Source organism: Mercenaria mercenaria, chromosome 1, assembly GCF_021730395.1.
Source record: "Mercenaria mercenaria strain notata chromosome 1, MADL_Memer_1, whole genome shotgun sequence".
NCBI lineage: Eukaryota > Metazoa > Mollusca > Bivalvia > Venerida > Veneridae > Mercenaria > Mercenaria mercenaria.
In genome coordinates this window covers 108,153,545-108,170,351 of record NC_069361.1, presented here as the reverse complement: position 1 = coordinate 108,170,351, position 16,807 = coordinate 108,153,545, and the positions used below count along the sequence as shown (strand labels likewise).

At 35.2% G+C, this 16,807-nt stretch overlaps 1 protein-coding gene across 4 annotated transcripts in view; it reads right to left on the bottom strand.

Moving 5' to 3' along the window:
- LOC123527150 (sodium-dependent phosphate transport protein 2B-like) overlaps positions 1–16,807 on the bottom strand; it is a 56,515-nt gene that overhangs the window by 18,834 nt on the left and 20,874 nt on the right. For all 4 annotated transcript variants that reach the window (XM_053520154.1, XM_053520160.1, XM_053520163.1 and 1 more), the window contains 5 exons: positions 15,294–15,363; positions 14,971–15,097; positions 14,129–14,260; positions 12,962–13,105; positions 7,485–7,685 (listed from right to left, as the gene is read on the bottom strand). In XM_053520154.1, the coding sequence (XP_053376129.1) occupies positions 7,485–7,685; positions 12,962–13,105; positions 14,129–14,260; positions 14,971–15,097; positions 15,294–15,363 (674 nt within the window). The remainder of the gene's footprint in view (positions 1–7,484; positions 7,686–12,961; positions 13,106–14,128; positions 14,261–14,970; positions 15,098–15,293; positions 15,364–16,807) is intronic.

Genomic DNA, 16,807 nt, shown 5'->3' with positions numbered 1-16,807 from the left:
CCTTAAAGGCTCTCAGTGCCTGTATTCAGTAAAATGTTCAAATATCTCTGACCAGTCAAGCTCTTGTTGTCTATTTACTGTAAAATACTGAAAAAGCTTTGCCTTTAAAGGCTCTCAGTGCCTGTATTCAGTAAAATATTGAAATACCTTAGACCATCAACCTTTTATTGTTCTATTATATACTGTAAAATCTGAATAGCTTTGACCTTAAAGGCTCTCAGTGCCTGTATTCAGTAAAATATTATAATACCTTGGACCAGTTCGGCTCTTATTGTCTATATACTGTAAATACTGAAATAGCTTTCACCTTAAAGGCTCTCAGTGCCTGTATTCAGTCAAATATTCAAATACCTTGGACCAGTCAAGCTCTTATTGTTTATTTTATTGTAAAATACTGAAAAAGCTTTGACCTTAAAGGCTCTCAATGCCTGTATTCAGTAAAATTCATATACACATTGGACCAATCAACTTTTATTGTCTATTACTGTAAAATACTGATATAGCTTTGACTTTAAAGGCTCTCAGTGCCTGTATTCAGTAAAATATTCAAATACTTTGCCAAACCAAGCTCTTATTGTCTATTTATTGTAAATACTGAAAAAGTTTGGGCCTTTAAAGGCCTCAATGCCTTATTCAGTAAATATTACATACCTTGGATCAGTCAAGCTCTTATTGTTATTTACTGTGAAATACTGAAATATTCTTTATCTTAAAGGCCTCGGTGCCTGTATTAGTAAAATATTCATAAACCTTTGACCAAAAAGCTCTTATTGTCTATTTACTGTACAATACTGAAATAGCTTTGACTTAAAGGCTCTCAGTGCCTATATTCAGTACAATTTCAAATACTTTGGACAGTCAAGCTTTATTGTCTATTTACTGTGAAATACTGAAATAGTTTTGGCCTTTAAAGGCCCTCAGTGCCTGTATTCAGTAAAATGTTCAAATACCTTGGACCAATCAAGCTCTTATTGTCTATTAACTGTAAAGTACTGAAATAGCTTTGACCTTAAAGGCTCTAAGTGCCTGTATTCAGTAAAATGTTCATATACCTTGGACCAATCAACCTTTTATTGTCTATTAACTGTAAAATACTGATATAGCTTTGACTTTAAAGGCTCTCAGTGCCTGTATTCAGTAAAATGTTCAAATATCTTTGACCAGTCAAGCTCTTATTGTCTATTTACTGTGAAATTCTGAAATAGCTTTGGCCTTTAAAGGCTCTCAGTGCCTGTATTCAGTAAAATATTCAAATACCTTGGACCAATCAAGCTCTTATTGTCTATTAACTGTAAAGTACTGAAATAGCTTTGACCTTAAAGGCTCTAAGTGCCTGTATTCAGTAAAATGTTCATATACCTTGGACCAATCAACCTTTTATTGTCTATTAACTGTAAAATACTGATATAGCTTTGACTTTAAAGGCTCTCAGTGCCTGTATTCAGTAAAATGTTCAAATATCTTTGACCAGTCAAGCTCTTATTGTCTATTTACTGTGAAATTCTGAAATAGCTTTGGCCTTTAAAGGCTCTCAGTGCCTGTATTCAGTAAAATATTCAAATACCTTGGATCAGTCAAGCTCTTATTGTTTATTTACTGTGAAATACTGAAATAATTTTTATCTTAAAGGCTCTCAGTGCCTGTATTCAGTAAAATATTCATATACCTTGGACCAGAAAAGCTCTTATTGTCTATTTACTGTACAATACTGAAATAGCTTTGACCTTAAAGGCTCTCAGTGCCTATATTCAGTACAATTTTCACATACATTGGACTAGTCAAGCTATTATTGTCTATTTACTGTGAAATACTGAAATATCTTTGACCTTAAGGCTCTTGGTGCCTGTTTTAGTAAAATATTTTCATATACCTTTGACCAATCAAGCTCTTATTGTCTATTATCTGTAAAATACTGAAATAGCTTTGATCTTAAAGGCTGTCATTGCCTGTATATAGTAAATTATTCAAATACCTTTGAAAATATATACACTTTTTTTCAATTCCTGCTGTTTAACGACAGATTTCAGGTCTTTTAACTAAATGATTGTGGAATTATGTCGAGTGAAAATTAAACACAGTTTGTACACTTCCTAAATAGGTTCAATTAAAGAGATTCTATGGTTTTAATATCTGAAATGTGTTTTTGTAGGAACTTGTACAAATTTCTACATATATGATTTTTTGACCTTTTATGCAAGTTAAACAAGTCAATGAAAGTACAAAAAAATGGACATGCTTTAAAATGTTAAATTAAAAGTATTTTAAATAAATATCTCTGGTATAAATTATCTCCAGTAAAGTATGTGTTATGTTTTAGGTACGACCTTGTTTAAACCACCAGTTTCCTTTATACAGGCTACTGACCGTTCCAAGGCGGTGCCCCTGTTTTCAGCGTGCTTGCTGTCTCTTGTATTTTATATTGCGTGTATGGTCTTTGTTGTTGACATTTTATTAATGGTCCATCTCGTATTTTGTGTACGTATGTAGTCTTGTTTTTTGTTTACAATTACCAGTATTGTTTTGTCTGACTTGTTGGGGTAAGTGTGAGGTTGGCATGCCCTAAACGCGTTTAAACCCCCAGTTTCCTTTGTAAAGGTTACTGACCGTTCCAAGGCGGTGCCCCTATTTTCAACTGGTTGTTTTGTCTGTCTTGTATTGTCTGTTGCGTATGTTTTCTTGTTTGTTGTAAGCGTTTTTTCTCCGCCTCACTCCCCTCATTGCCCTCTCCTTTCCCTTGCGTTTACGCTACTTTTTGCATCCCCTCCCCCTTTACTTTTAGTAAGTTTTCGCGGATCCCCTTTGTTTTGGAAGCCAAATCTTAAGACGGTACTTGATTGTTTTTACCTACTTGTGTGGGTGCGTTTGTGTGCGTTTGTATGCTTGTGAGTCTACAACGGTGCCCTACTGTTTTCTTATGTAATGCTTGTTCGTTTTTCTATGTTATTCAGTTGATCGTAATTGTATGTTTATCTTTGGTACATACGTGTCTGCGCTATCGTGGTTTACGTTGTAGTGAGACTGTTTTTAAAGAACATGGCATTCCCTTGTACATTCTACCTTGTTCGACTTTCCCCTTACTTGTTGGATGTTTGATGCAACCCGTACGAAATATTTTTCCGTTACAGCTTCTTTTTGTTTTGGGCCTACTATGTAAGTGCGTGGCTCTTGGGCTGTGTTTTTTGGTGTTCTGTGTTTCTGAGAAATCTACCCTTACCTATTATCTTTTGTTGCACTAAGTTTATAATCAAATTTCCAAAAGTTTCAGCGCAACATGGTCGTAACTGACAAACTTTCAAATAATTCCTCAGTGAAAATTTATTTGCCATATTTTCCCCACAGTAGTGTAGTTATTACTTATATTTGATAAAAATAATATAGATGGTATTGTTTTTCTTTTCTTCATTTGAATACATATATGTTGTTTGCTTCTCCTGTAAAGTTTTAAAAACTGAGTTATGTCCATGTTGCACTGATCCATCAATATATTCTTGAAGTGAAATCTCATTTGATCCTCAACAAAGTTTACACTTCTCACGCCTATTAGAACTCCCATCAGTTCAAGTCTAGTTTTCGCAAACACTAAGTCAGTTTTATCTCATCTTTTACCTTTTTCACTACATACACACCTGATGCATATGCCTTTTTTGACGCATTAGTAAAACACACTAAAGAATATCTCACATCTTCATCTCCGTCCAACTGTGTAATTCGTCTGTCAAATTTATCACTTTTTTCAAATCGCTTTTAACTTCCTGCCATTCCTTCGAATCTTCTTCATCTAAAAGATCGTCCCAATCTAATTTCTCGCTCAAACCCTTTGAATGAGAACCTTTCCTCTTATTGTTACCGGAGAACATATCCCCAAAGGGTCAAAGACTGACGCTACTTGTTTCAGCACATTTCGTTGTGTCAACTCAAATTCTTTACTGAGCCCCTTATTCTTACTCACATTAAGTATGTCATCTTTAATACTCCAGTTGTGTCCAAGAACGTTTACACTTTTTTCTTTATCTTTTTTAATTGAGCACCTTATTCTTTCTCACATTAAGTGTGTCATCTTTAATACTCCATTTGTGTCCAAGAACTTTTACACTTTTATCTTTATCTTTGTCGTTCTCAGGAATTTCATTATTCACATCTTACTGTTGGTTATCTACTGACGCAAATACATTATAGCTTCACTGAACATAGACTTTGCATTTTTGTACAGATCTTTTGCACATTTCACAGTATCGGCTCTGGTGATGACATTGTCTATACAGATATCCTCTTTTAACATTTCAGCAAGTATATAAATCTAGGTTGTGTTCTATCGTGGCTCCTAGTAGAAACGGACTCGATATAATACCGAAAAGCACGCGACAAAATCGGTACTTCTGAATATTCTTCTCGTCTACCACTGGATTGTCACATGTCTTAAACCAGAGAAATCTAGTAACGTCTCTTTCTTATGTTTGGAGTCCCACTTGTAAGAACGCCTTCTCAATGTCAGCATTTCAATTTTGTGTAGTCTAAATCTTAGCAAAATCCCACACTGATATCTAAGTAACACTGGTCCTCTGTACAAACACTCATTGAGACTTTTATGTTCTTTCCTTGTTTTTGTTGACGCATCACTTGGTAGTAGAATTTTCAGGTGTTATAACAACATGATGCGGGATGTAATGTTTCAATCCATCAAACTGCGACCTTTAAACTTTTTCAATTATTCCTTTGTCCAATTGGTATTGAATGACACTATCATACTTTTCCAGTAGTTTAGGTTGTCTTGGTAGTTTTCCAGAAAGTGACCGAAATCTTCCAAGTGCTAATCCTCCGTAATTTTCCGTATTTTCCGGCAACTCTTGAAATTAATCTTTCCGTGGCCAAGTCACTTCATATCTTCCATCTTCGGAACATTTCACTATTTCCTTGAAATGTGACATCGTAATTTCATCACCTGATTTATCAGCATTGTGTGTAATACCAATTGCTTCCAAAAGTCTTCTATATTTGGCTTTGTTTGAAGAGCATCGTCAACACTCGCAAACACACTTATCTCTGCCACATTATTTCCATATGTGAGAATTAATATGTTCATGTCATTCATTTTGGTTTGCTTTTTCTAACCGTTACGATCCAACCTAAGCACGAGGATAACAAGTATAATCCCGGTTGCATTTCAATCTTTTCCGATCGAATTATGCTTAGGTAGAAGTCGTTTCCAATGAGCAAATCAAGTTTGATATTTTTTCTTTTTGTGTTAGGATAGTGTCAGCTAGTATTTCGTATTTAGTATAATAGTGTATTTCTTGTTCTTCTTTTCTTTCAAAACCTAACCGATGTGCTAGCTCTTCAGTAACATACGTTCTACGAAACCCCGAATCTAGAATAATTCTCACATTTTCAAACCTCTCACCGTCAGGGGTTTTTACCTTTATTGTGGCAGTCTGCATCATTACACATTCATTACACGATAAAAGTTCGAGTTCATTTTCACACTTTCCACTTAGATTTTTGGCACTTTCTGTTTAACCTGATAAATGCACAGCTTCACTGTTCATGAATTCCTTTTCACATAAACTTCTGTGATGAACATTCACTTGACCACAATAGACACAAGACTTTGAAGATTTACAATCGTTTGACATATGTCCCTCTTTTAAACACCTGTAACAACTTTCATTGATTCGTTTTTTTTTTCTTTCATCAATTGTTCTGTATTTTTTAGATTCATCATTCCAGTGATCTTTCCCACAATATCTGCACACTAACTTTGATTCCTTTTAGGAGTATTTTGTGTTTCACTTGCAACTAAAGCTCCGGCTGCTGCACCTCTAGAACTGTTACTTCCAGCTCCTCTGGTACTGTAACTTTGTGTTTGTGAATGAAACTGATTGCTTTTGTCCATTTTTTCATTTAAATCTATTTGAGTTTTCAGCAGCTTCTTTAGCTGTAATGGATTGCAACATCATATCCCGAAGAATAGACTAAGACCACTTCTTTTCTTTCCCCTACTGAATTTCAAGTTGAAGGAGTACATCTGAAGGGATTTTTCTTTTTATCATGGAAACAAACACTTCTTGATTTACATTTTGCTTTAAAACATAACGGCTTCTTAGATTTTTTCCCACTTTGTCAATACAGAATCGTAGACTCTTCGTTGTATTTCTGGCTGGACTTAAATCCAGTATTCGTTTGTAATGGAGATCAATCATTTCTTGTTTGTCACCATAACGATCATGTAGAATTTCTACAGCAACGCTGTAGTATTCCTCTGTCAATGACAGTCCTGCAATCGCATTTCTTGCTTCTCCGGTGAGCTTACTCATTAGATAACTGAAGATGAATAGATGTTGACATAGCTTTGTCAATCAATTCTGAGACTTCGTCCAATATTGACTGTATCAATTCCTCTTCTTTCTCATCGAGTGCTTGTGCTAACTTATCGGACCGGTTACTAAGTTTATCATTATATGATTCAATTGTACACAAACATTCAGAAATTTGCTTGCGAAAACTAAGGCATTCAGATAATGTGATGCACTCATGGTGTATGCCCAATAAATACAGGCACATCTTCAACTCCTTTTTCGAAGCATTAATGTATCTTGTGCGAACTCCTTTTATGTAAGAACTGTTGCTAGACATTCTGAATCAAATGCAATAAATGGAAACTAATACGAACTGTTTCCTTTTCAAAGCTCCTTTTTCCATTCTAATCCGTACAAAGTCAGCTCCCAAGTTGTCCAACTGAATATCTTTTCAATTCAAAATATTTTTTTCAGTATCCAATGCAATTTCACTTTTCACTTTTTTTCTTGTAACTTTACCTTTTAATTCACAAATATATAAAATCACGAATGAAACATCTCCCGGGTTCCGGCGCCAACCAATGAGGCAAATTTATTTTTCCTTTTCATGCCACATGGGTAACTAATGACAACTGCTTGTGTTTTAGGTTTTATTGAAATAAGAAACACATACGCTTTTCAATAACTTTTAATAAATTCCAAATATTTCAAATTCTAAATGAACAGCAATTTTAACAACCAAGCGAAAATTTTGAATTCCTATATTTTAAACTAGCCATTCGGCTATTTATATAAAATTTTCCCGCCTAAAATCACATGATATTCAAAGAACAAAACAAATCAAGAACATCATGAAAAACACTTTCTGCAAGAAACCTTCTCTACTCAAAATTAAAACAAGGACTTACACAGCGAACTGAGACAACAGATAACAACGGAGTACAACGAAACATAACACATAGAGTCTATAAAAATACAAACAAAAATAATTCGCAAATATGCGACACCAACCGACTGTATCTGCAAAGCCTCAAAAAGGAAAGTTTTCATTAACAAAAGAATAGAAAGTACCTTTAAAATAGTCAAATTCATGCTTTATATGCACCCACATAACAACTGGAATACTCAACCATTTTAAAACAAGTTTGTTTTAATAAACTGTTCTAGGTTTGCCTAACAAAGAAAATATACCAGTCAATGCTTCTACAGGCAGAAGAATGATAACGGTAAGCCAGTTAAACATGTCGTAAACGGTGGCACCAGCAAACGCCCGCCGGAAGTCATTCTTGTTGGCTATCTGAGTAATTGAAACTAACGTATCTGTCACTGATGTTCCGATATTAGCTCCCATCACCACTGGTATGACATTTGGTACCTCTGATTCCGGAATAACTGCAATTATATGAGAAAAAAAATGTTAATGGGAAAGGTAACGTTGCTTCATTGTTAGGGGGCAAGGGAAAGTAGATTTGAAAATTCCACAAATCTGCGCTGGTACCAGTGCGAAGAAAATCATAAACAAATCCAATTTTGATAAATTCCAGGCAAGTTTAAGCGGATGTATTGCATATACTTAGCACTTGTAAATATATGAATTTGAAAGAAATTTGTTCTAATTTATCAATTTATTGTTCTATGTATAAGCAATCCTTAATTTGTGCTACTTACGTAATCAATACTTTGTAAACAACTTACCCACCTGCTGCTATGTATTGTTATATAAATGAAAGTACTATACCATATCTAGAACTGTTTACATTTTCTTTCAGCATAAAACAATGGTAATATTATGGCCAGGTTTTGGTCGTGGATTCAGTGTTGTTATATTTTATGGTTCAATAGGATCGTGGAATCAAATCAATATCCGCTATAATAGAATTCCGCTAAAGCCAATGCTAGGAGGCGTGAGGGGAGTTGTACTATCTATTACCTCTCATGAATAGACTCAGTCAAACCGAGTCTGCTATTATTTTGCATGGTTGTATTCTATGTGTGCAAAAGATCTTATAGATTTTATTACTACGGCATATAGTCTTGCAATATGAAAAAATAACATCTGTATAATGTTAAGCGTCTACTAATGAACAAGCATGTCAGATGTAAGCTCACCAGATAAGTAGGGTATTAAAAAGGCTTTGTTTCATATTCCCAGAAACTGCCAAACATCCACTGCAATGTCCTGCAAACCTAAATCACAGTAATGCAGAATTTTTAGAGGAGTTCTACCACTCAATGTACATTATCAAGGCTACTGCCCACCGCCACAGTCTCCACTAGACTCCAGTTACGGCATACGAACAGCCTCTGTATGCAATCGCCAAACAGATAAAGCGGAATAGGCCAATGACATAATTATATTATGGTGAGAATAAGGTTTTGATCATACTGGAAGCCTATACGTTCAGACTATGAATCAGTAGACATCATGTTGTTGTTGTTTTTTTACATTTGACCCCGCCCAACTGTTCAAGAAGGCTACCCTTTGACATCTGAGACATTGTCATCCTTTCAGAAAAGAATCCAAACCTGTTTTGTAAATTTTCTACATTCTGCCCAGTTAACTGAAAAATTAAAATTCATTTCCGGTTCCCTCCACGTTGGGTAGTTTGCGGTCAGAAACAACTCTAGAACTACTGTCAACAGTCGAGAATCTGTCTACGGGTGTCACATCAGCCGAAGCATCCATAATTAATGTGGGGCTGCAATTTTGAACAGACTGAAAACGGTTCCACTAAAGCGTTTATTGAGTATTTGCCATAGGTACTTCAGCCATACATGTAAAGGTTCTTCCATGAATTCTCAACCGATGTGACAACGTATGGGAAATCTACCTGTAGGATATTCTCTCAGCTGATCAGACCCCATTATTCTGTTGTGAAAAATGGAAGAAACCAGCATTTCTCTTGAAAGCAACATCGGGGCTTACAGTGTGACATCTCCGATTTCACAGGGTAGTGTAATATTGCCATTATATGAGTAGTTTTTTGTCCTTTCGTATGATAGAACATGTGCAACAGAATTATCATGTCAACACTGCCATAATGGAGCTGTTAACGCATAAAGGACAGCAGACTTCTCTCTATTGGTAGCCTTACAGCGACATACCAAGAGAGTGGTACTAAACATTGTTATTTGTCCGTCTCCTCAATTGTTATTTTTTAAATGTTTCATTAATTGCTGCAATGAAACATGTTTAAACTAAAAGGGCAGGTTAAATCTAGGGTCAGTCAATGACAGAAGAACAACATATACCAACATAAGCAATCAGGGCTGTATATGGATAATTAATCCAATGGCAATTACTATGATTTGTTGTAGATGTACAAGGTCAGGTGTGCACCTCCGAAGTAAATCCATTCCTTCTGATTTTTTGCGGCCATCTTGGATTTCGTTGGTCATAGTCATTGACTTATTCACCCATCTTGGATTAGGCCGCGATATTTTTTTTCTGTTTGGGTATAGAGCTTATCTGTAGCTAAATATTTTTTTCTATTTTTTTATTTTTTCTCTCCATGTTCATGTATACAATGCTAGTGCATTTTTTTACAAAAAATGTTAACTATGGCGGCCATCTTGAAATTTGGCGGCCATTTTGAATATCTACAACCTGCTTCCCAGTCGAAAATGAAGGACAATACATCCGCCTACAATCATGCCAAGTTTCATACTTTTCAAAGAAAGTGCACAATTATTTCACCAATTTATTGGACTAAAGTGTCTCATAACCGTTTACTTTTTCCGCAAATTTGAGCTGAATCTGGATGGATGGATGACCGTTTCTATTTCGTCTGACTTCCGTTACCTTAAGTAAGATTTTAGACCCGGCCGTCTACACGGAGCTAGAAAACCGATTCAGGCACATATTTATTTTACACAATAATTACTCGTACGCAGGAATCCTTAGTTCTATAGACATCATAAATAACTAGTTGAATATATATGCCTTTAAAGAACATCTATCTATTTTATTTAAAAAATGTACCCGGGATAAATGCGTAACTGGCCTCTGCCACTTCAATCCCATCTTAACGACCGTCAGATATCATTACATATGTACTGCGCATGCTCGAAATGTTCCCGCCGCGCCCTTTAGTTGCAAATAGATTGCTAAATTGTTAACATGTATTGTGTTATCATTCCACATATTGTGGCAATTTCTTCTAACAACCAAGCTATGACAAATCATTTAAGCAAATGAAAAAAAAATTAAATCTGGTTAAGAAATAAGGAACTTTAAATCATTTTAATATTCTGCAGCCATTTTGTTTCTATGGCAACATGAAACATAATGGCAAATTTGTTTATTTTTAGATATCTGTGTGAAAAGTATTTCCGGAATAATGTAAAAGAACTAACTACATTTTCCAACTAGAACGAAAGCTGCTGTCATGCTTTACATCTTAGACTTAAGAAACTGTATATATTTAACCTATTTTAAAGGGTATTTGCTAAAAAATATACGGCAGAGTATTTGGCCTAAAAAGTCTTTGTTTCCGGTAACATGCTCAAAATAATTAGGGTAGGTAGGTCGGAAATTTTTCTTTTTGGATTTTTTTTAGACTTTTCGGAAATTATTTTTGTGACAAAAAATGAATACAAATATGAGGGTTATGCCTTTGGAGCATTAGTAAGTTGATTTCTAACATCGCTGACCATGTTTAAAGCATAAAAAGTGCAATTCTGCAATTTTTTGTTAAAAAGTTGAAAAAAATATTCTCAAAGGCCATAAAAACATTTAGGGTTGGGCCAAAAATTTAGGGTAGGTCGGGATACCGGAAACAAACATTTTTTTCGCCTTAATGGCGCTATAAACACACTAAAATGGATAAGCTTCCGTAAGTGCACTTCTCAAAGTACAAAATGACATTCTTCAATTCCTGCATCAAAACGAAATCACAATTTTGGTAATACTTGACTTATTAGCTGCGTTTGATACTACCTACCATGAAACGTTGCTAAAACGCTTGGAAAAGGACTTCGGGATCATTGGCAAACCACTACAGTGGATATCTTCTTATCTGAATGACCGCTACCAAACAGTCTCAGTAAATGGCGAACTGTCTACTCCAGTCCACATGAAATACAGTGTACCACAAGGATCTTTCCTAGGACCGAAAAACTACTTCATGTACACAAAACCCGTTGGTTCAATCTGCAGAAGCCATGGACTGAATCACCACTTTTGTGCCGATGACTCACAACTACTTGTCGTTTAAGCCAAAAAATATTTCCTACCAACATGAAACCCTATCTCGAATTGAAATCTGTCTCAACGTCTCTTGGATGCATCAGAACATGCTGAAGCTCAGTACTGACAAAACTGAGGTCATTTTGTTTCACATAAATCAACAAAAATACCCGAAAATATCTGCGTGAAAGTAGGACCCTCTCAGATTAAACCATCAATTGTGTGAAGAATCTCGGTGCGAGAATGGATTCAAACATGGTCATGACAGAGCATGTTAACTCGCTTTGTAGAACTAGTTATGCACAACTTCGGCAAATAGGCAACATTAGGCAGTACATCACAGCTGATGCTACCAAGTCTCTTGTGAACTCTCTGGTTACATCGAAAGTAGATTACTGTAACTCGCTGCTGTATGGAATCTCCAAAGACACACTGCAAAAACTTCAGTGTGTACAAAACACAGCGGCCCGCATCATAACCAAGACTCCACGATACGATCACATCACGCCGGTCTTGAAGGAGTTGCATTGGCTTCCGGTTCAGCACCGAACTGAGTTCAAAATCTTGACTCTTACATACAAAGCCATGCACAATGAATCTCCCAAGTACATTGTCGATATGCAGGACATGTAGAAGCCTCGTAGAGACTTAAGGTCGGCAAATGGTCCGGTGTCTTTGGTTGTACCGAGGAGTCGAACAGTAAAGTATGGTTACAGAAGTTTCAAGCATGCAGCTCCAAAGCTTTGGAATGCCCTTCCAGCAAGCATCAGAGATTCAAGCTCACTGTCCGCATTTAAAAAAATCTTTGAAAACGCATCTCTTTCACACATGTTATATAGAATAACAAAATCTGAAATACTGTTGAAAATGGCGTTAAAACAAACAAACCATGACAGGTTTGTTTCGTGTTGAGAAAGGGATTGCTCGCGTAATGTAATTTAACATTGAACATAATTTATGGATGATCTTGTTTTAATTACTATTCCTTTTAATCTTTTACCAATGTATTTACATGTATGTATATGTATATATGTGTTCTTTATGTTTTCGTTAAGCACTTTTCAACGCACATATTTTGTATGAAAAGAGTGCTATATAAGTGTGGTATAGTAATAATAATAATAATAACAACTGGCTATTTCTTAATGTTAAAATGTCCATTTTTTCTCAGAGTTCAATTTTTTGAAATTCTTGCAGTGTTATGAATGGTCATTTCAGATCAACTGGCTTATGTTTTTAGATATTTATGAAAAAAGGCCGTCATGTTGTTAACAAATATAGTTTTATTTGAAGCTTAACATAAATATCTATTAATTAAACACAGGAGAATTCAGGAGAATTTAATTTTTACAAAGCTAAACGTCGTTCTTTGAAAAGATTGTTTTTCTATGATGAAATGTAAGTATGTTGGAAAGAGACAAAACGGGCAAGGGTGTTTAGAAAGACTCGTTCATATACTATCAACGTATAAAACTCTTACTTCTTGCAGCAACCATGCTGACTACGATGGACGTTGTGGCTGACGACGACTGCAGTAAGGCAGTTGCTAGTATTCCAATCATGAGGCCAGCCACCGGGTTTGAAAGAACTTGACTTTCTGCAAATGCTGATCCGGCAGCTTTACCTAAAATATTTACATATTAGTGTTGCTTTCTTATTGCCCATTAATAAAGCATTTTATAATATCGATGATGATGTCTTTAAATGTTACAATGTTACAGCTAAAGAAAATATGCATCTCTTTTCGGCGGACTGAATCACGTTCCTGCTTCCGTCAGTCTGTCCGTCCATCCGTAAGTCCAGTTTACAACTTAATGTTAGTAGAATTAGCCGATGGCAATGAGATAGAGTGTTGAGCTTTATTTTAATCTGTTTAGTTTGTTACTGATTCAAGAACAGGTGATGATAACAAACATATATTATGTTCAGCACTTAAACGATAACTCCATTTACGACAATATATCAATTATCTCCTTCATGTAAAACGATTAAATAGGAAGAATGATGCAATCATAGATTAGAATATGAGAAACTGCAAAATCTAGGAAGCAAGACTTTCATAATTCCATAATAATGCCGGATTTAGCACTTTTTTGTACTTACTTTATTTTCTTTCACATTGAAGAAATAACTTTTACACCATGAAAGGAAATTTAAATATTAATGGGTGCACGAATATTGCAATGAGGTAAAATGTTGAGCACAAGAACCTAAATTCTATTTTGAATAACATTCTTACTCTACCCAATTATCTCAGAATTGGTCCCCTTTCTGTACTTAATTATTTACATTGGAGGCAAAATGGTTTATTTATGGAAACGGAATAGAGATATTGCATTAAAACAGTTCTTTAAGGCAAGACCACTTTCAAAGGGTGTTTTATATTATTTCTATGCAATGTTCGTCGACGATCTAATTAAAGTCAGTCTTTTGAATTAATCACTTTATACCTACACTTGCATCTGTAGATACTTGGACCTTGCCATTTTCATCGAAGGAAGGTTATATTTCAAACCAAACAATTTTAACAGTACATAAAATATCAGGGTATCCAACGTTTAAATAGTATGTAAACAATCCAGAAGATTTGGTTCCAGTTTAATAAAGCACAAACGACACTGAAATGTATTATCGTATAAATACTTACCACCAATAAGTTTAAACGCATTGCTTAGAAAGTCCAAGGAACATATAAAGAGGTATAGTAAGCCTATGAGTACAACCAACTTTCCAAAATAACCCCACAGTACGCGTTTGAATTTTCCGCATATTGGTAATTCTAAAAAGGAAAAGTGATGAGCATTTGAAAGCAATTTGTAAAAGGCTTTTTTTTAAACTGTTAACGTACCTATTTCTTTGCTTGACTGGCAACGAGTGGTATATTTCTATAATTATCAGTGAATATTAACTCTTTGCACTTTCTTTGACCTAACCATGTGATCTATAATCCTTACACGGGAATGTGAGCACTATGATAAAAGGAGCAGAAAAATTAAAAATCAACGGAAAATCGCTTTGTTGACCATCTTAACGTCCCGCTCCGCCATCGTACTGTCACACTTAGCCGTCGTACCATTGAACCTAATTAAAAGCAGGCGCTGGACGTAATGGAACAATATTGACAACAAGTGATGTTAGCGAAAGGTGTGTTCAAAACATTAATCATTCAATATATCTGTGATTTACACTTTTCACACGATTTTTTAACCCTTAGGTCGACCTTCAGTCACAAGAGCTATAACATTTCCATATTAATTTTCCACGGTATCATGAATTTAGAACGGTAAAGGTATAGTCTTTTAACCGTTGCAAAACATAAAATCCTGAAAGATAAGGAAATACTAATCAACTCTTAACTAAAAGTACAATTTGGGACCAGAGTGTCATAGAGGTCTAGATTTGTCGGTATTAGCATATCTGTCTTAATTTTGTTTTAAACTCTAGCGGTTTATTTTTTATCAAGATCATATTATAAAATAAATGATCTACCTGACCAAGGAACACCCTTGACATAATCATTTGTGATTTTCCAATGATTTTCTTCCTCATGTGACACTTTTACGTCTGCGTCATCCTGGTACGGAGTTCTTGTCTCTTTTCTACCGTCGCTTAATACCTATAACATGCAGGACTTATGGTCATAATGCCGAAGTATGGACTTCTTTCACAGAACTTAATTTAAAATGGATAATTTTGTTCGTAGTGACGTGGTACATCAAAAACATACTGAATATCCTCTTTAATTGTAATAACTTTTATACTTAACCCCGAGAAAATGGAAAAAGAACTACGTAACACTAAAGTACACTTACAATATCTCCCTGATCATTTTTGTCCGAGACATAACCACGATTTGTGACAGCGATTTCCTCGTTCTGAAACAAGAATATAAAGCTATACGTTTTAACATCAATAAAACACACTAGTACAAGAATAAAATTCAAATGTTTCAGATGGAAATAGAATTAGTAATTCCAGTTGTGAGACAATTTGTTAGTATTGTGATGAAACCAATTGTTTCGTTGATGATAATGTTTGATTATTAAGAGGGGATCGATCCCTCTACGGTAACGTGCGATATACCGAATGAGATATATATATACTATCGAATTAAAAAATGTTTAAAAAAATGTGTACTTACGACACGTGCATAGAGCGCCTAACTTCGGATTTTTTGGAAGAGTACGCATTTTGCTTGTGCCTAATAAGCGTCCACATAACTTGCCGGAACCGCAACGTCTTGCACATCAGTACAGATACGGATATATGGTATGTATACACGTAGTGTGCACTTGTAAATAAAAGCACCTAGTAAGCACAGTTCATATAAATAAATATACCTCTCCGGAGGGTGCGCCTATCCAATAAGCGGAAATTAACAGTAATACAATACAATATGGACAGTGTTGTTTTTATTACAAAAATCCACCTTTAACTTAAAAAGGAATCGATCCTACATGTAGCGACGAAAATCGGAATCGACATGCGATATACCGAATGAGATATTTTCTATCGAATTAAAAATGTGTCCGTCCGTGCTGTCATTAGACAGTTCTTTTTAAATGTTATGGGATGAGTTGAAGTCGGATCGATTCCTAATTGAGGCAGTGCTTTATTTCATATTAATATTATAATAACAAATATAAATATCTATGTTATCAAACAATAAAATTTAAGCCGTTTTCTCCGAATTGTCAGTCGCACGTGGCGATTTTTTTGTTTTAACACCATGATAGCCGATTTACCTACTATAAATGACCGTCTAGCACATGCATGTGACGTTACGGACAAGGCGTTACGTAATACCAAAACTACAACTTTTTGTAACTTACTCAATTGATATCGGAGTTTACTAGAACTTCAAAAACTTAAAGAACCGCTCGTCTCTTACCAACAGTGGTGTTTCAGATTGTTTAAGTGATAATCAGATGACATTTTGCAAAAGGAAAATTTTACGAAAATCCATTGGTTAACATAACACCACTGAAATATTACAATAAAGAAGAAATAAAAAAACTGTTTTGGTAGTGACTGGAATGCAGTTCTTGAAAGGGATAAATGTACTTGCGCATGGAACAGTAAACCAAACTGACTGTTAGTCTTTGTGGAAAAGTTTTTAATGATCTTGCTCGGCCATCAAAAATGTGCAAATCTGAAGTAATATTTGTTTGTCTTCTTAAAGAAAGAAAAGCAATCTATAAGTGATGTGTGGCGGCTGTAAAAAGTCTACCCGTACTTGGGTTCAGTGTTATTATATTTTCTGGTCCCTTGGGACCTTTGAGTCCATTCAATACCTGTTTGAAGCCATTGCTAGGGGGCGTGTGGG